At 58.5% G+C, this 19,801-nt stretch overlaps 2 protein-coding genes across 2 annotated transcripts; one reads left to right on the forward strand and one right to left on the reverse strand.

Annotated features, from left to right (window-relative positions):
- Positions 1-3,529: 3,529 nt before the first annotated feature.
- On the reverse strand, positions 3,530-7,303 carry LOC127595200 (uncharacterized). Its single transcript, XM_052056837.1, is given in 6 exon segments — positions 3,530-4,219; positions 4,292-4,451; positions 4,521-4,582; positions 4,625-4,753; positions 5,136-5,785; positions 5,788-7,303. Coding segments are annotated over 6 exon segments (3,207 nt in total).
- A 3,666-nt stretch (positions 7,304-10,969) lies between these two features.
- On the forward strand, positions 10,970-11,947 carry LOC127595201 (probable serine/threonine-protein kinase DDB_G0277449). Its single transcript, XM_052056838.1, is given in 1 exon segment — positions 10,970-11,947. A coding segment is annotated over 1 exon segment (876 nt). The 5' UTR covers positions 10,970-11,071.
- The last annotated feature ends 7,854 nt before the right edge of the window (positions 11,948-19,801 follow it).

Raw genomic sequence — 19,801 nt, forward strand, 5'->3', positions numbered from 1 at the left:
CCCAACCCCAACCCCAACCCCAACCCCAACCCCAACCCCAACCCCAACCCCAACCCCAACCCCAACCCCAACCCCTGTTCCGCCCCCACGGAACTCATGATTCATCGAATCCTTGATGATGATGATGATACTGCCTTGTCAATAAGCCATAATGATCGTAATGACAGGTATCCCCAATGTGTCATCATGTACATGAAACATAGCGGCGGACGGCTGCCAACAACGACCGAAACCAGCCTGGAGCATGTTAAAATGTGGGCTCGGCTTGTGAAATCCGGCTCAAATTTAGCCTGGCTTCGAAAACACCGGACTCCCTTGTAGAAGCCGACCGAAAATGCGAAGCTGATGACACAGTGCCTTCATTGAACTCAGCGTCATGCTCTTCACCAATCCGGTCGGCTTCTACAAGGGAGTCCGGTGTTTTCGAAACCAGGCTAAATTTGAGCCGGATTTCACAAGCCGAGCCCACATTTTATCATGCTCCAGGCTGGTTTCGGTCGTTGTTGGCAGCCGTCCACCGCTATATAAATGTGTACAGTCCATTTCATGTACATGATGACACACTGCGGACACCTGTAATAGATCTGAAAATGACCAATATCAAGGCCAATGCTCAACTAGGAAAAAAGGAAGTTTGCTGTATTCATGTAACGTGTCCGAAGTTATAGAAACAGACAGTTTTATTTTAGAGATCTTCTTTTAAATGAGAAATCGGTCAACCTAACATCCATACTTATTAATCTTTATAAAAATATCTTCGACCAGAACAATAAGTTAGTGAGATCTGTGAGTTAATCTCAATCTTGTCGAGTAACAATAATAATAAAATTAATATTAATTTGGGCATGCGACCTCCTTGTACTTTGAATGTCCAGCATCCCACTTTTTTTAAAATCTTTCATCGTGATATCCTAAGGAAAGGAGGGTGGAACGGGATTAATGCCGTGAACAATTTGATCTTAGGCATAATGTTTTATCACAGATTATAATAAAAATAAAATGGAAGAAAGTTCTTAATTGATCGAGGAGTTATCGGAGCACTGTGTTTCAGCTGTTCGGTTGTTGCGGGTCGACCCCCGCAGGCCCTCATTAGCTGCCGAGCAGATAGTGACAGCAGTGGCCAAGCCGGTCTTCCTGGAGATCAAAAGCCCTACTAAGCTGAGCCTAAGCACTTTCGTGAAAGCACTTTTGCTGGCGATACATGTCCGACTTTCGAAGCATTAATAAAAAGTTTTATTGGGTCTTCTAAAAGCGCAATTAGAGGTAATAATAAAATTACTGTATGAGACCCCTTGCCCTGCTGTGCCATGGATTTTTCGGAGCAAGGCCCGAGCCTCCAAAGCCAAGGCCCAGGCAGCCGGACTCGAAGGCGGGTCCAACGCACGGGGCCCGGGCTTGTGGCCCAAGAAAGGCCTTCAGTCAAGGCTACATCTCTTGAAAACCTGTAACAGACCATATCCATGAAATTCGGATGTCATCTGAGAGCACTGTCGCTCTCCATCAGGGACTCAGAATTCTCCTCCCTGCTCTTCTTGACCTTCCAGTAGACGGTGCCGCCCACCGCGATCAGCACCACCACGATCAGGGCGGCGATCATCAGGTAGAACACCCAGTGGCTCGAGGAGTTGAACTGCACTTCGTACTCGAAGGTGGCCAGCCCGTAGTCACTGACCGCAGAGACGTTCATCTTCACTGACGAGACCTAGCTGGACACGTTCTCGAACACCAGCGAGACGTTGTTCGAGTAGGTGGCCATCCCCAGTTGCTGCCCCTCGTCCTTGTACAGGAACAGGTTCGAGAACGGCATGAAGGCCACTGCCCCTTCCGCCGGGTGCTGCAGGCCCCCCATCGTCTCTACCAGTGGCTTGCCTCCGTAGGTGTACGTCACGTAGGACACCGTCTTGTCTTTCATGTACGGCACTACGAACCCGTTCTCGGGGCAGCCGCAGTTCACCATGCAGGTGCGCTAGAGCATCGGCAGGATCGAGTGTCCTCCGTAGCGGTTGTAGGCCTGCACGAAGGAGTAGTCCCCGAAGGCCAGGCCGGTGGCAGGGTCCAGAGTGGCCTGGAAGAGCACCTTGACGTGCGCGGACTCAGAGCTGAGCATCACGAGGGTGAGGTTGAGGAGGTTGTCCCTGACGTGGTGGTCGGTCAGCCGGCCCTGGATGAACCTGTTGTTTGGGGTGAGATAGGTCTGCAGCGCGTCGGGGACGGGGCTGAGCAGCTTCACGCTGCTGACCCCCAGCCTCTGCAACTTGTCGTCTTAGTCGAAGGCGAGCGAGATGGCCCCCAGACCGAATTTGTCCAGTGTGGTCAGCACGATTATCTGGGTGTCGTTGCTGATCACCTCCATGTCGGTCAGCGAGGCCGAACTGTCCAGCTGGTCGGGCAGCAGGGTCTGGAGGAGGTCCCAGTCCCCGAGGCTGTAGCAGTAGACCGCCCCTTTGGACTCCGGGGCCTTAACCTGCACAAAGATGGCGCCCCCAACCACCTGCATCTTGGTGACGGTCTCGCTGCTCTTGAGGGGGATTTGGTCGACGATAACGGCGTTGGCCGTCGCTATCGAGAGCACCAGGATCACTGAGTTCTTGGCAGCGTCCTTGCAGGCTAGCAGTCCCAAGTTGTCGACCTTGCTGACAGTCACTGCGGTGCAATTGTACTCGTCGGCTGGCAGCTGCAGGATCGTCCTGGTGAAGGCTCCCGTCCCGTCGATCTGGTACACAGCGTCGCTGGTCACGATCCAGGCGAACTCGTTGGAGTGCTTGTACATGGCTTGCGGGCGCAGGCTCAGCGAGGCGAAGGGGTCGATGTGCTGCTTGAGGCGGATGCTTTCCCCGCAGCCCTCGCACGCGATCTCGTAGCGCATCCTGGAGCCGTTGAACCACAGACTGTCGTTAAAGGTCATTGAGTAGTTGCTGCGCTCGACTTTGCTCCCTAAGGAAGGCTTGTAGTTTGTGACCAGTTTGGTCTCGTAGTTGAACAGCAGGATGGAGTGGGTCTGCTTGGCCTGGCCCGCCGCGTTGCTGGCCGCCAGCTCGATCGTCAGGTGGTTCAGGAACCCTGTCAGCTCGGCGTTGATGTCCAGTTCCGTGCCTTGGGCTTCGTAGTCCACCATGTAGGACAGCGCCTTGTTGCCAAACATGGACAGGTAGCTGTCGCCCAGCATAAAGGCGTCCGCCAGCTCGGGCTTGCTCTTGAGAGGCTGCTGGTGGGACAAGCTGGCGTGTAAAGGCCGGTCAAACCGTACATTCACATATCCGGTACTCCCGACTAGGAACATGTTGTCATCACCCGAGTGGAGCACGAGACTGCCGGCCTATACGACTAGGGGGATGGCCCTCAGCAGCTTGGTCGAGAAGGTATCGTGGACCCGGATGGCCGAGCCGTTGAAGATGGCCAGGCTGGAATTGCTGAGGAAGAAGGAGTAGTCGGTCGTGCCAGCGGGGTACAGCTCGATCTGCATGGCATTGCTAAAGCCTAGCTGGAAGGACAGCACTCCTTCCAGAGTGTTGACGTACAGAAGCCCGTCTTAGGGGTTGTACTTGCACGACCGAGGACTGAACTGCTCGATCTTGCTGGCGAAGGGGAAGCTGGCGTCCATGGAGTAGCGGTTGGTCACGGTTATGTCGTCGCCGTCCATCATCACGGTCATTACCTGCAGGGTCACGACCGAGGGCAGCATTGCCACCAGATAGCGCTGGCCCTGGCTGGCCCACGTGAGGTCCGTGGCCTTCTGCGAGAGAGTGACGTTGGTGTTGGAGGAGGTCTTGAAGTTGTAGAAGTGGACGGTGGAGGCATCCTGCTTGTAGGTGTAGGCCATCAGCATGCTCTCGGGGTCGAGGGTCATCGTCCCGATCTCGTTCTCGAGTTTGAGCTGCTTGCTGGAGTCGCACTGGCCTAACGACTTGTAGCACTGGTCCACCTGCAGCACCGTCGAGTTGTAGCTGACGCGATGGAATAAACCACTGCGGCCCACGAAGTGACGGAGGGCGGAGGGCGAGGCCACGATCGCCCCTCCGACATTGAAGGGGTCAGCCGAGTGCGCGCTTGATGTGATGTTGGGGCCAGAAACGGTCAGGTTCACCAGCGGGCCCAGCACGTAGTCATCCAGGGCCAGGATCGAGGAGTCGCCTAGCGTGAGGTTCTGGCTCTCGGGCATAAGCCAAAAAGGCTTGTCTCCGTCAGGCTCGGCCACTTCGACCACTGCCTGACAGCTTTCCTGGTCATTCGAGGCGGTAACCGTGACTGAGCCGGCGGGAGTCTAATCAAACCACAGCCCGGGCATGTCAACCTTGAACATCTGGCTGCCAGTGTCGGTCAGCGTATACAGTCGGTCGAAGGGCTGAGCCAGGTGCACGAACTTAAAGTCGGTCACGACGGAAAGCAGCTGGCCCTCTAAGCTGTACAGGTATAGCTTGCCTTTGGTCTGGAACTGCAGGAAGCGAGGGCTGCTGCCGATCCCCAGGAGCGGCTCGCCTTAGAGAGTGATGCTGCTGATCAGCCTACCGTTGTAGTCATACACGAGGGCCAGGTCGTCGTCCGCGACCACCACCCCGATCTCAGGCAGGACGGCCTTGATGTGCTGCGCCTAGGACAGGGCCTGGTGAATGGTGCCCAGCTGGACCCAGTCAGTCCCGTTGTAATCGTAGAGCTGGATCTGGTTGAATTCGATGGTGAGCACATGAGGCCCTGCCACATCGAAGTCCACGATCGCCGGGAAGTTGTCGGCTCGGGACAGCGAGGCCTCGCTGTTCTAGTCGAGTGCGTAGATCTGGGTCGTGCGTGGTGTTGACAGTGGAAACCAAGTAATTCTGACCTTTGCTGTTCGTGTAGGGCGCGGACTTGCTCGTCCATGAACTGTCCGCTTCAGGGATGGCGAAGGGGCCGAAGGTTTTCACTCCTGTCTTTTCGACCTTCAGGAGATGCTGGCCCTGGGAACTTACGCACATGACGTAAGCGATTCCGACTGCGACGGCCTTGACCTCCCTGCAGGCCACATCACCCGGCAGCCTCTATTGCGAGTAGTCTACGCCCACAAGGGTGGTGGTATGCCAGGCGTCAAGCGGCCCGTTTTCAGCCAGCCGTACAATGATTCCCGATTAGGTCGGGGAGTCGAGGGCAGCTGAGAACTGTACCGTGGGGGACAGCTCTTTCAGAAAGCTGATGGCCTGGAGATCAGCCTGGGCATAGGTTGTGTCGGCAAGCGGGGTCAGAGTTTGAACTGGCCTCACGAAATCTGTGGAGGCATTGGAGGCCACCTTGGGGCTGGGCAGAACCAGCAGGTCCGCGAGGGGCAGAAAGAAGACCTCGTCGCGAAGGGGAAGGGCGAGCGAGTCCCTGAGCACTTCGCAGTCGAGGGAAGTGGCCACTGCGAGCAGCGAGAGAAGCATTATAGATATGTTGCCATCAACAAGGCAGATTTCATTCAATGTGGAAGTGTTTCTTGAGGCTGAGGACGAGGGCCCAGTCGCTCTGCGCCATCTCGTCCCGGTGCTCGCCCGCGAGATCTTGCTGCACAGCTGCGCGTCTCGCGGGAAGTCGCGGCCCGCCTGCAGCTTCGAGGCGATTTTGATCGCCACCGAGCCGTGCTCCTTGCGAGCGGCCTGCAGAGGTTTGTGGTTCGCCTCGATGGATTCGACCACGCCCACATCCACGCGTTCCTTCTACTTGCCGTAGGTGGACAGCTTGGTGCCGACCCGAAGCTGCCCGTCGAGCACGTCAACTCCCATGATGATAGGGTCCTCCCTGCGGAAGACGTCGACGGGGCGCAGAAGCACAGGAAGTGGGCGTGGTGGCTGTGCTCCTTCTTGCGACGGTCCTTGATTTCCTTGACGAAGTTGTTGAACTGGTCAGTGAGGTGGTAGATGATGTTAGCATTGAAAATGCGGATGTGGTTTTCCTCTGCGTACTTCTGCGCCTCGGGCAGCACCTTTATGTCGAACACCAGCATGCATGCGAACTCCTCCTTCCGGGTGGCCTCGTCCTCCAGCAGCACGCTTTTCATCGCCAGCATCACGTCCTCCTTCGTCACCGGGCCCACCGTCATGTAGCTCACCGGGATCTTCATGCTCTTCATGTACTCGAGCAGGGCCTCCATCGACCCCAGTGTCGAGGCCGCAAGCCCCACGCCTTGGGCGCTGAGCTGGATCTTCTGCTTGATATTGGCTAGTTCTGCCTCGCAGAGGGCGGCCGCCTCCGCCTCCTCCTCCTCGCTGTTCACGACGAACAGAGGGGTGCCCACGACCGCATCCTCCAGGTCCTTGCCACCGATCTTGACTCCGTTTGCGCCCCAGACCTCCTCATGCATCTGGAACTCGCCCTTGACGCGCATCTCCTTCATGGGGTGGGGCGTGAGCAGGGCCTTGACCTTGGTGCGGATGGCGCCCCCGAAGCCGAGCAGGACGATGTTATCGTTGCGGCGGATGGCTCCGTCGACCAGCAGGCAGTCGAGAGTAGTGCCGTGGCCCTCGACCATCTTCTTTTCCATGACGGTACACTTGAACCCCTTCTTGCGGAAGCGGATCTTCTTGCGCAGGGCCCCGGTCGTGCACTTCTGGACGATCAGGGCCAGCAGGTCCGGAATGCCCTCTCCGGTGATCCCCGAGGTGGGCACCAGTGGCAGGTCGCCCTCCTCGGCCTTCCAGTAGAGCGCCGGGTTGTAGCCCCTGGCCTTCAGCTCCAGCTCGACTCCGCCCAGCCGGTGATAGAAGTCCTCGCGGGAGGCCTCGCTCTGACCCTGCAGGCTGAGCTTCGAAGATGCCATTTTTTGGGGCTTCCACTCGTAGTTGCGGTCGATCTTGTTCAGCGCCACTACGAAGGGCGTGCCGCGCGAGGCCAGCAACTCCATCGACTCGAGGGTCTGCTTCTCGAGTCCGTGCATCAGGTCGATCAATAGGATCGCTAGGTCGCAGAGCGAATTGCCTCGCGAGCGCAGGTTCGCGAAGCTCTCATGGCCCGGCGTGTCGATCACCAGCAGCCCCTCCGGCATCTCCTTGACCGTCAGGAACTAGCTGCACTTAGAGATTTCTTCGGTGAGCTTGGTTGGTGGGAAGAAAGTCGCCCCGATCTGCTGGGTGATTCCGCCCGCCTCGTTCTCCTGCACGCTGGTGTTGCGCAGCCTGTCCAGCAGGGTGGTCTTGCCCGTGTCGACATGGCCGAGGATGCAGCAAATGATGGACCGCAGCTCAGGGAATTCTGTGCGTGGGCCGTGGGCGACCTCCGGCTCGGGGTCTCTGTGTTCCTTCCTGGGCTCATCGTCAGGCAGGGCCTCGGACTTGGCAGGGGGCTTGTCCGACTGCTTCATGAGCTAGAGGTCCTTGCGCATCTGCTCCATCTTGAGTTTCTGCTTCTTGGTCATTTTCAGGCCAAGAGCCTCCTCTTCCTTGCGCTTGCGCTCGTTCTCCTCGGCGATCCGCAGCTTCTGGAGTCTCTCCTGCTCGATGGCCTCGAGACGCCGGCGCTCTTCCTCCTCCCACTTGCGCTTCTCCTCCTCCTCCTTGCGGCGCTGCTCCTACTTGACCTGGTCGATGATGCCCTTGTTCTTCTTGAACAGGTCTGCGGCAGTCATGCCCTTCTTCTTGCCCTTCCCCTTGTCCTCCTTGTCCTCCTTGTCCTCCCGTTCGGCCTCCTCTCTTTCTTTCTTCTCCTTCTCCTTGAGCTTCTTGATCTGCCCCTTCGACAGTCCTGCGTACTTGTCCTTGCCCTCCATTGCCTTTGGTTCCTCGGCCTCCTTCGGGTCGGCCACTTTTTCCTGCTTCGGCTAGTCGGCCTCTTTTTCCTGCTTCGGCTATTCGGCCTTCTTCTGGTCAGCCTCCCGGGACTGCAGCGGATCCTCCCTGGCCCCCTCGGCCTCCCTCTCCCGCTCCCGCTTCTCCTTCTCCTTGAGCTTCTTGATCTGCCCCTTGGACAGGCCCGCGTACTTGTCCTCCTGCTCCATCAACAAAAATAATTCTTATATTGATCAGTCCCAGCGCGAGCGCCTGCGCCGCTCTACCGGGAGGGGCGCCAGCTGCTCGATGCCGAAGTGCTGGGCCAGGTGTCCAAGCGCCCTGCTGTTCAGGTCCGAGTACTTGCGGATTCGCCGCTTGTACTCCACATGCTTCCGGTAGTGCTTGCGGGATTCCTTTAGGTCGTACTCCTTTATGTGCGGCTTGACTGACAGCAGGCGGTCCATCAGTCGCTCGTTCTCGCTCTGGCGGTTGAGCTCTTTCTGCAGGCTGGCTGACGACCGCGCCCGCGGCAGTGACGGCTGAGGGCGTCCTTCGCTGCGCTCTTTCACGTAGCGGAACTGCTCGGGAGTGGGGCGGGTCAGTTCACGCTCAATCGTTATGTTGATGCGTCTGTTCATCTCGTTGATCCGGGCCACCTTCTCGATATCCCGGTGCAGCTGCGAGGCCTGGCGACTGGCCTGCTTCTGCTCCCGCGTCTGGTCGTAGGTGCGTGCGTTCTGGCGGATGGAGGAGCGGACCTGCCTGCGAGAGCGATCGATTTCCCAGAGCCGCTCCTGGTGCTTGCGCTGGGCGTGGTCCAGCTCAAGCAGGTGGAAGATCGAACGGTTGCCCGAGGCCTGCATGCCGATAATAATGTCACCCCTCTGAGGACTCATACTATTCGTCACACTCCCGCATGTTGGGGGGCCGGGTCCGACCCAGCCAGCCCTGCACCCGCATCCTCACCACGCCCTGCCCATGCACGCCCTTGCTCAGATCAGCCTCCTTCTCGCGCCAGCTCCCATCCCGCAGCTCCTGCTCCCCCAGCTTCACCACGAACCTGCCGTGCAGGTTTTCGCGGGTGCCCTTGAACTGCAACAGACAAACCGCTACCCGCATGGTGCGGGGGCTGCGGCGAGTGCGGACCGTGATCGGCGAGCGCAGTAGCTGCTCGACTGTCAGCAGTCCTGTCTTGAATAGTTGTGCGCCCTTGAACTTGAGCTCGAGGACGTAAGTGTCATCAGGCTTAGGAATGAAGCCTCGGAAAGACAGTTCCTCCAGGATGAAGCGTAGGCCTGACCGGCCTGTGCCGAACTACATGCGCAGGGGTGAGGTGGGGGGCGGGCTCAGCTGCGAGTAGGTGGACAGCTTGCCGATGTTGCTGCGCAGGCGGGACCACTCGCGGTGCTGGTCGAATTCCCGAGAAAAGTGCTTGAAGTCGATCTCGAGACTGCGGGTTTCAAGAATGCGGCGGGCGATTTCCATGTTCTGAAGCTGCACCTGCCGCTCTCTCTACACCCGAGGAAAACTACTGCGGGTCACCTCGAGAGGAGGGTCCCGCACCGCAGGCTTGAGGCGGATGCGTTCCAGGCGGTCCGCGTGGTTGACGTTTTCGTTGAATATCCGCAGGCTGGAGAGGCGGTTGGTGGGACGGTAGTACTCTCCGAGAGTGACGAGGCTGCTGTTGTAGTTGAGGAAAGGGCGGTAACGCAGATGCGTGAGGGAGGAGCGGAGAGGGCGGGGGCGGCCGGGGTGGCTGGCTGGCCTCCTTGGGCTTGCGAGTCATGATAGCCTGCTGGTTGCGGCGGTGCTGGCGGTAGTTATGCAGCAGCTGGAAGGAGTCGGTGACCCGGATACCGCCCTGCTTCTGCATTATAAAATGAGGTGGTCAGAGCGACTGCAGGATGTGCTCGATCCCGCCGAAGGTGCGCTTCAGCTCCATGTTGTTCGCCTTCAGGGCCTCCTTGAGCTTGGCCTTGCGGTCCAGGATTTTCCTGGCCGCCTCGTCCTCCTCGCTGTAGGCAGCGATTTCGCGCTGGAGCTGGTGAGCAGGGCACCTCCTCGTTGACGGCGGTCAGCTCACGGACCAGCCTCAGGTTCTTTTCCGTCTCGGCGCTGAGGGTGAGGTTGTCCTCGACCAAGCAGTTCTTGACCTCGCACTCCTTGGCTTTCTGGGCCTTCAGGTCGTCGATGGCCAGCTCCTTGTCCCGCATGGCTGCCTCCAGCAGGGCCTTCTTCTTGCTGAGGGTTTTGATGGCGCCCGCCTGGTCCTCGTAGGCCTTCTGGTTGCGGAAGCACTCGTGACTCCAGTGCTCCAGCTCGGCCTCCAGGGACTCCAGGGTGCGCAGGAACTCCTCCTTTTAACGGCTCTTCTTCTCGATCTCCTGCATGTGCAGTGCCTTTAGCTCCTCATTCTCGGCGATCTCGGCTTCAAGCCGGGCGATCTCCGCGCCCAGACTGTCGAGGTGCTTGCGCAGGCGGGCCAGCTCCACGTCCTTGTCGCGGATGTCCTTTTCGCGGGCGCGGATGAACTGCAGCTTGCCGGCAGTGTCCTCCTCGAGGACCTCGAGGTCGGCCTCAATGGCCATGCGCTCCTGCTTGGCGTTGCGGATGGCCAGCACGATCTCCTTGTTGTTTTCGAACAGCCCGCGGTTACGGTTCTCGAGGGTGATGCAGTCCTTTTTGTTGAGCTGGATGTCGGTGGCCCGTGCCTCGGCCATTTTCTTGAGTTTCACGATTTAATTTGCCTTCTCGTCGTTCTCGAGACCAACGCGCTCGATCTCTGCCTTGAGGAGATCGATTTCGCGCTTGAGGTCGAGGACGCAGCTGCTGTCCTCGTTGAGCTGGTGCTTCTGGTCCTTGTCGAAGCGCTCCTTCTCGTCGAAGGCGAGGGCGTACTGAGTCTGGAGCTGGGAGATGCGCTCGTCGAGGGCGCGGTGGCCGGCCTCGGCCTGCTTGAGCTCGTAGATCTCAGCCCGGAGCTGCGAAATCGCCTGGTCCTTAGGATCCATGATATTATTTCTGGCCGTTAATCTTTTGCTATCACATTTATTGCCGTATCTCGGATGAAAAGGCGCGACAAGGAAGACCCCCGTCCCCGCGCCGCCCTCGTCAAGAGCCTCGCCAGCTCGCTCCACCACCTCCGCCCTCCCCTCCCTCCCTCACACCCCCCTCTCTTCAACACTCTCGAAAGCGAGCACTCCATCGAAAGCCTGCCCCTCGCCCGGCCGCCTGACCCCGAGTCCCACCCTCAAATCGGCCGCAGCGCCTTCGAGTTCGAGCAGGTCATCGGGCGAGGCGCCTTCGGCCGGGTCTGGAAGGCCACCCACAAGCGCACGCGGACAGCCTTTGCGGTCAAAGAGATGTCAAAGGCAGTGGTGCTCGCCAAAAAGAGTGTGGGGGCAGTGTTGAATGAGAAAGAGTTACTGGCGAGGCTGAAGTCAAGCTCGATCGTGAACATGTACTATGCCTTCCAGGACAGGACCACGCTGTACTTGGTCATGGACTACCTCCCAGGCGGGGACTTGCGGCATCACCTGGGAGTGCGGAGGTTCAGTGAGAAGGAAGCCCGGTTCCTGATCGCCTGCGTGGTGCAGGGACTGGCCTACCTGCACCGCAGCCACATCGTGCACCGTGACATCAAGCCCGAAAACCTAGTGTTCGACGAACGCGGCTATCTTCGGATAACGGACCTGGGGATTTCAAAGCTGCTGCGGGCAGATAACAGCGCAGACACCAGCGGCACTCCTGGCTACATGGCCCCGTAAATCCTCTGCCGGCAGAACTACTCATACGAGGTCGACTTCTTTGCTCTGGGAGTTATACTCTATGAGCTGATGCTAGAGGAGCGGCCCTACCATGGCCGCAATCGCAAGGAAATCCGCGACCTCATTCTCGCCAAGCAGGTCCAGATCCGCAAAAGCCAGATTCCTCACGGCTGGTCTCCTCACGCCGCCGACCTGGCCAACCGCCTCATCCAGCGCAAGCCTGCCTGCAGACTCGGCGCAGGAGGGGTCGCAGAAATTATGACGCACTCTTGGTTCCGTGACATAAGCTGGAAGCGCGTGGCTGCGCGGGACTACGAACCCCCCTTTGTGCCAAAACCGCGAGGACATGCGGGCCAGGTCAGTCTACAAAGCGAGGCGGACTTAGTCGACAAGAACAACCTGCTGCTGCGAGGAAGGGACTGCGCCGAGCTATTCGAAGACTACTATTTTGACAGTTGTGTGAAGACCTAGCGAGGCGGCAGCAAAAAGCGTAGAAAGGCCGTGGGTCCGTCGACCTCAGCCTCCTCAAAGAACAGCTCGAACCTGCTCGACCTGTGCGACAAACTCACCAGTCACTGACCTCACCCGTGCCGGAAGAAATTGTGTCTCGAGGACCTGACGCGGCGCAGCTTGCGGGGGTCCGCCGGGTAGATCTGCGCGGCAGGGGGGCGGAACTCCGCCTAACTGGCCTGGGTCACGGTCTCGGCCGTGCGCAGTCTCCTGGCCAGCTTGCCAGAGCCCGTCCGCCGGGTGCTGGGAGGCGGGCTGGCCTGCTCGCTGACGATCATGTAGGCCTGCTCGAGCTGGGCGTGGTCCTCAAAGATATTGAAGAGCTTGACTTTGATGAGGTCCTCGCAGGCGCCAAGCTTGATACCAGTGCCGCGGATGCGCTTGGATGCGCTCTTGAAGGCCAGGTAGTCGGTGTACTTCTGCCTCTTCTTTTCCCGGGCCAGAGCCTTCTGACTGAGCAGTTTGCCCTCGAGCTTGCAGTCTGGCGGGATATTACGGTTAAGGATCTGGTAGACCTTCCGCTTGCTCTCGATGAAGTCCTGGATGATCCATGGCTCACCCACTAGCTCGTGGTAGAGCTATTCGTCCACTGCCATCTCGCCTTCGTTGCTGGGCGGACGGCTGCGGATCACGCTGCTCTGTGCCCCCTTGTTTATACTGCGGGCAGTCCTGCACCGCAGCACCTTGTCCTCGGGCTCAGGCACGGGGTCAGGGACAGCAAGCCCCGCAGCCAGCAGCCTGCGCCGCTTTTTAAGGATAGTCTCGATGGCCGATTGAAGCACCGGGATGTCGGAGATCAGCCTGGCCAACTCCTTTTTTTCGATGGTCAGCACGGTGCACTGCACACGGCACACTGCCGAGAACTTGTGCGGATCCTCTGCAACCAACGTCTCGCTGAAATAACTTTATCCGTCTATCACCAGCACTTGCTTCGACCGGCCCTCCAGGAAAGTGCTCAAGACGAGCTCCCCATGCTCGAGCACGTAGGCGTGTCGCTCGCAGTCCCCTTGCGCGAACACCGACTCGCTGCGGCTGTAGGTTCGCTTGTGAAACCGCTTGAGGATGCGGCTGAGAGTGACGGCCCCCAGCTGCAGGCCCAGAATTCGGGTTATCAGCTACATGTCCTCTCTGGTATCCTCTTCCTGGACTTGGCGGTGCAGCTCGTTGAACCAGCCCTGGCTGAGCAGGAGGACCAGGCTGGGCTCGACTGCCTGGAGCCGACCCGCACCGGGCGGGACCATCTACTTGGGGATGAAGCACTGGACAGTCCCGTCCTCTCTTGTCAGACGGAGCACGCCAATCACGAGGACCAGGTAGTAGCCCCTCAGCTCTGATAGATCCTGGGCTGGTCTCCCCCAGCAGAAGTGCAGCTGCTCGAGCATCTTGAGGGTCACGCTGCGGCTGCTGAAGAACCCGAGGATCTGCTTGACGGCCTCGAACTTGAGCAGGTAGAGGCCTGCCATCAGCACGGCGTGGCAGTCGGCTGGAAGGCCTCCTCCTTGAGCAGCGAGGCCAGGTACTGGCTGGAGGGCAGCCCGCGAGGGTTGTCGGCGAGGGCGGTGGCGTTGATGTCGGAGAGGATGAGGTTGACCTCCTCCTTCTCAATTTTGTGCAATATCTTCCTGGCCCCGACTGCCGAGAATTTCATATAATAGGATGGAGGGGCTGATGGCTGCTGCCGAGCAGGAAGGCGCTGCAGAGGCTGCCCTCCAGTTCGAGCAGGACTGCCTCGCACACACCCAAAGGCTGCTTGCCCAAATGGAAAGGACCACTTAGCTCAACATATCATGGATCCGAGATCAGCACGCGAGCAAAGTCAAGCAGATGCAGACCATGCTGGCGACCAACCCCGAGCGCAAGGTCGACGTAGGCTGGGTCGCAGAGGTGGAAAGCCGGCTGAACCGACTTCGAAAGATGCTGTGAATGCAAATTGGGTGCTGCTGATTTCAATCAGACAATAAACTATCATCAGCGATGCTAACAAATCCACTGCTGAAATGGTGAGCAGGACTGCAGGTCCCATACTGCTCTAGGGTTTCAGGCTCTAGATCCCGCGACCTAACCTGGCGAGACTACCAAATACTAAATTTATGGCTACAACTAAATATGTAATCGGATCATGCGCGGAGCAGGCTGGGTACCATGCGCTTCAAGGAGCGCCCCCCAAGAAGAGCCTGCCCAGACTGAGGGTGCATTATTTAACCAGATAAAAATTTAAATCAATTCTGAGTTACTCAGAGTCTGCGAAGAGACAGCGCCTGCCTCTTGGTCATCTCGCTCCTGCGAGTCGAGTCCCCCCCGAACCCGAACAGGTGGCTGCGCTTGGTGACTGCCCGCACGCCGCACGATAATTTATTCATATCGAAGGGCTCGACGCTGTTAGCACCGAGCGGAACCCCCAGTCGCCTTATTCGCCGGATCGAGCGGTCGAACTAGCTCAGCTTGGCCTGGCACTCGTCCTCGGCATAGCCTCGGGAACTCCTGCATAGGCTTGGTCTGGATATCCCGCTTCCCTTTCGGACAGAGGTAGGCTTTGTTGGGCTGGATGACCCCGGGCCCGGTCCCCACTCGTTCAGCTGCAGCGGAGCCTCGGGCAGCAGCTTCCCGAAGAAGGATTTGCAAGGGCTGGCGGGGAACCAGGCCTTCTTGTAGCCCTTCTTGGACGTCCAGATACAGCCTGTGGCGGTTGAGCACGTCGACCGTGCGGCGGTCTGCCTTCCGAGAGGGCGACCTCCTCGCGGACAGCTCCGCCAGCAGGTCCGAGACCGAGAGATCCTGCATGCAATAAATGGTGACTCACGAGTACCAATACAACATGACCGCGACGAAGATGAGCAGTGCCGCAGTGAGCAGGCCCACCAGCCGCTTGTCCTCCTGCAGCCGCCGGGCCATCATGCTCGAGAGGGACTGGCTAAGCCCCATGGTCGCCAGCAGGCTCTAGAGGTTCGAGTCGATCCTGCTCATGCTGTCGCTCTGGCCCTGCAGGTCCTCGAGTATGGACTTGCCCACGTTGACTGTCTCGGAGGCGATCCTGCCCGACCTGATGAAAGCGGCTTCATCGGCATTCCCCCCGCCTCCTCCGAACAGCTCGAATCGCTCCTTCTCTGCATTCTGGAGGTCCATCATTGACTTGAATACCTTCTTCAGCCGCTGTGTAAGGCTTCCTTCGGCCTGCCTGAAGCCGGCTGCCCTCTTCTGCAGCTGCTCTTTCCGGTCGGTGGCCTGGTCGGCCTCGCTAACGGCCTGGGCCAGGGCGGCGCGGTACGCCTCGAGGGAGGCCAGGACGGGCATGGTAGGACTGCTCGTAGCGGGCGACGCGGTCGTAGTGGCGGGTGAGAAAGTCCGGGGCGTCATGGGCGAGGGGGGCAAAATGGTACAGGCGGGCAATGCTCTCCTCGATATCGAGCTTGAGGGTGCTCAGGCTTTCCCACACGTCCGTCATATTGAAATCACTTGAAGAGGTTTAGCCTCGACTTGTGCCTCTCGATATCTTTCTTTAGGCTCTACAAGGCGCTCTGCACCCGCTGCTCCTCCCGCCGGTTCTTCTCCTTGCAGCACGGCCGCTCTCTCGAACGCATCGCTGTCCGCAGCGCCTTTCCTTTCGACTTCGTGGGGCTTTCCTCGCGTCTGGCCATGGCCAGTAGCTCGCTGCCCTGCGGCTCCTGGAGCAGACTGCCGTAGACCAGGTTTTCCTTGTCAGCCAGCTGCTCCTCCTTGAGGATCTCGATCTTTTTCTGGAGCATTTCTTGGGTGGCTTTGGCTTGCTTGCTGGTGCGCTTAAGCTCATCCTCCCACTTGATGCTTTCACCCCTGACCTCAGCCACCTCTCGGTTGAGACTGTTGATTTTCTCCTGCTTGGCTGCCCCAGCTGCCTTCAGCTTTTCGACTTCCTTTTCCAGCTTGCCCGCCTTCTCGAACAGGAAGTCACTATTCGTCTGCTGCTGCTCGGCCTCCTTCTGCGCCAACCTGAGCCTGTTTTCCAGCTACTGATTAAGAATTAGCAGCCTGGCTTTTTCCTTCTGCAGTTCGGCCACCCCAGAACGCCATTCCTGCTCGCTGGCCTTCTTGGCATGAAATTCCTTCTCCTTGCAGGCCTCGATGTGCTGCTCCCTCAGCTCCCGCAACTCCGCAGCCCTGCTTTCTCGGCAGCCCGCCTCATAACTGTTGATTTTCCGGGCCACTTCGGAAGAAGTGGGTCAGGGCCAGCGAAAGCATCTCCTTCTTAACCTCGGTGTAGTCGGCCTTGAGGTCGGCAGTCCGCTCGGCCAGCTCCTGAATGACTTTCCTGATGGATTGCCACATAGCCTCCTTGAAGAGAGCGAAGGACTGCCGGGCCTGCTGCTGCTGCAGCTGGCCCCGATGCACCTCCAGGTTGCATTTCTTCTCGGCCTCCTTGAGTTCTCCATGAATTCGCACCTTCTCTTCCAGCAACTCCGCCCTGCTCTTCTCGGCTGCAGCCAGCTCGGCCCTGAGCCTGTCCTGCTCGTGCTCCCCCTCCTGGAGCGCGGTCCTCAGGCCCTGCGCCGTGATGTCTTGACGGTGGAGTTCTGTCTTGAGAGCCTAGAACTCTTTGAAGGCGTTCAGCCCCTGTTCGTAGGAATGGCTCTTGTAGGGTTCGGCTGGACTGGTGGGAGGCTTGGTTACCCTGCTGATCTGCCGCTCCATTCGCAGCTATTCCTCCAATGCCTCGGCTCGCTACTCGAGCAGCTGCTTCTGCTATCCGAGCTGGCTCAGACGCTCATACAAATCCTCGATCGTTGAACTCCAGCTGGCGCTTCGCATGTCCATGCTCGTTTCTTTCCCTGGCCACCCGCTCTTTGAAATGTCGGTCCTTCTCTTCATAGGCTGCAGCCTTGGCCTGCGACTCGAGCAGTTAGCTTTGAGCCCGGGCGAGCTGAGCCTGCGCCTCCTGCAGCTGAGCAGTCAGCCGCGTACACTGCTGCTGCTGGTCTTCGGCACAGACTGCTAGTTTTTGGCTACTGCGCCTTTCCTGCTCAAGGGATATTGACAAATCGCTGGCCTTGATCTCCAGCCTGCTGACCAGGCCTTTCAGCGAGTCGTTCTGAAAGCGCTCCTTCTCGAGCTGGCTGGCGACGCTCCTGCACTCTGCCTTCGCGAGGGTCAGCTCCTCGCTCTTCTCGAGGAGCCTCGCTCTGGCAAAGTCACCTTCCTGCTGGAGCTGATCTACCTTCAACGCATTCTCTCGAAGGACCGATTCCAGATGGCTCTCCAGCCCGGCCTTCTCGACGAAGAGTCTGGTTTAGGACTCCGCAGCTGGGCTGCCTGGCTCTGGTACTCCTTCTCGGTGGCAGCAAACTTGGCCTGTCTCTGGGCCTGCTGCTCCAGGTAGTGCTGTTAGAGGGTGCTCTGCAGCAGGGCGTATTTGCGCTCCAAGATGCTGCACTTCTCATCGTTCTGAACCCGGGCCTCCTTCACAGACTTTTCGTACTAGGCCTAGAGCTCCTGCCGTCTGCGTTGGGCCCCGACCAGCTCTTCCTCCCAATGGCCGCTAACTTTACCGCGCAGCTATTCCACCCGCTCATTTGCGAACTGCAGACTTTGCTGCAGCTGCTCGTGCTCGATTCGCTGGCGTTGGTTGACCGAGAGGTAGTGGTCAGCCTTTTCATTGGCCCGAGCCAGCTCCTGCTGCAAAGGACTTCGTCCGATCATCCACGGCGGCCTGCTGGAGCTCGTGCTTTAAGTGCTCAACTTTCCCCTCCAACTCGATCTTCTAAAGGCCGAGTTCCTAGAGGGCTTGGCGAAGGCTGCAGCAGGCTTGATCCGACTCAGCCTGCAGCTTGCTGAGCCGCTCAATTTCTGCTCTGCAGAAGCTAGTTTCGTGCCTGCTTTCTAGCTCCCTTTCCTTGGCCCCTGCGAGCTCCCTTTGGAGGCTATCAAGTTTGCTCTCCAAAATCGTGCTCTTAGATTAGGCACGGCTTATGGCCAAATCCTTTTCATTTATCACCCGCTCATGCACCTTGCCCTCAGATCCTGAGAGGTCAGGTTGGGCTACCGCTCTCTGAGCACGTGGCTCGAAGTCTCAAGGGGGGTGTTCTCTTCAAAGAAGTGTTAGAGCACGGGTTCGAGCAGCTCCCGAACCCGGGAAGGGACAAACCTCTCGCTGCTTTAATGGTCAGCCAGGACTTTCACCAGCTCATCCTCCGCCACCGAGCGGGCGAGCTTCTCAGCCAGCTAAGCAATCATTTCAAATTTGAATAGCGGTGAGACAGCAGGACCACGTTAGCACGCGTCGCAGCGGCACAGCTGGACCCAGGGCCGTCGTCGGCACTCATGCAGGGCTCTGAATTGGCTGCATGGATAAAAGAAGCAGGCTGGAGGATGCATGTATACTCATAACGGGCTCAGTACATTTCGTCCCATCCATATGGGCAAGACGAAAAAAAATAGGGTTGAAGGGCTGGAGCGGCTCTAGCGCGTTGGGGCCACAACAGGGGTGGCTGGGAGGCCTCGGCGCTCTTTCTGGGCCGACGGGGCTAGGGGCGGGACCTGCAGAGGGGGCATGTCTTGACTCTCTTGCGCTGGTGAGGGAGGGACCTTGTGCCAGGTCTTGATGCAGGGCCTGACAGAAGGAGTGGTGGCAGGGCAGGCGGGTGGGCTTGACCTTCTCCTCGAGACAGATCACGCAAAGACCATCATCCTTTTCTTCCATCTTTTAATATTTTATTTTCAATTCCAAGCTTACCCCATTAACCGAGTGAAGAATGTGCAGATTGATTTATGAACGTAGCGATACCCCTGGCCGCAGTCGTCGTTACCGTCGGGCTCGCCACTGGCCTGGCCGTTGCTCTAGCCGACCAGACTGTCCGCATCGATGACCAGTTCCCTGTCATCTATCTCGTCATGGCCGTCTCCTTCTTTATCCAGTGGGTTAGTTTCATTCCGGCTGCTTGCCTCTCCACTGAAAGGCACTATGACCTGATCGGTGGTCTGACTTTTCTGACCCTGGGTGGGGCTGGCTTTCGCTCGGACTGTCAATCAACCTAGATCTCTACTCGGGTCTGGTGGCCGGGATGGTGGGGCTGTGGGCCTGCAGACTGGCGTCCTTCCTGTTCCTCAGGATCATGAAGGCAGGCAAGGATCGCAGATTCTAGAAGATTAAGTAGTCGTCACTCCGGTTCTTTTTGGCCTGGACCTTGCAGGGTCTGTGGGTCTTCGTGACCTGCAGCCCCGCGCTGGCAGTTATCCTCACCTAGCGACGCACCGAGCCCTCGGCAGTCACCTGGACGGGTGTGGGGCTGTACGCGTTCGGCCTAATTATCGAGTTCTTCGCCGACCTGCAGAAAAAGAATTTCAGCGATGACCCGGCCAACGCAGGCAAATTCATTACGGAGGGGCTCTGGAAATGGTCCAGACACCCGAACTACTTCGGAGAGATTATCGTCTGGATCGGCATGGCAGTCTGCGCAGGCCCTACCCTCACTGGCTTCCAGTTTTTCAGCATGGTCAGTCCAATCTTCGTGGCGGTGCTGATCTGCTTCGTATCGGGCATCCCCATGTTGGAGTAGTACGCAGACAAGAAGTGGGGGGACAGCCCATAGTACCAGGCCTACAAAGAGAACACCAGCATCTTGGTGCTCTGGCCTTTTGGCTGCAAGCGGCATCAAGACTGACCTCTTATGATTCGGGAGCTAAGCCACTCTCAGACCATTAAATGTTAAGGGTAGAGTGAAACTGCCGGGTCAGGGGTGGAAGCGGACCTGAGTGTGGCCGGGTGAGACAGGGCTCCAACAATCGGGGTTGGGATGTCTCCACTCGCTTTGCCTGTCCGGGGGGTGGCCATGACTTTTCTGATAA

The sequence above is a fragment of the Hippocampus zosterae genome, unplaced genomic scaffold (genome assembly GCF_025434085.1).
Source record: "Hippocampus zosterae strain Florida unplaced genomic scaffold, ASM2543408v3 HiC_scaffold_427, whole genome shotgun sequence".
Taxonomy (NCBI): Eukaryota; Metazoa; Chordata; class Actinopteri; order Syngnathiformes; family Syngnathidae; genus Hippocampus; species Hippocampus zosterae.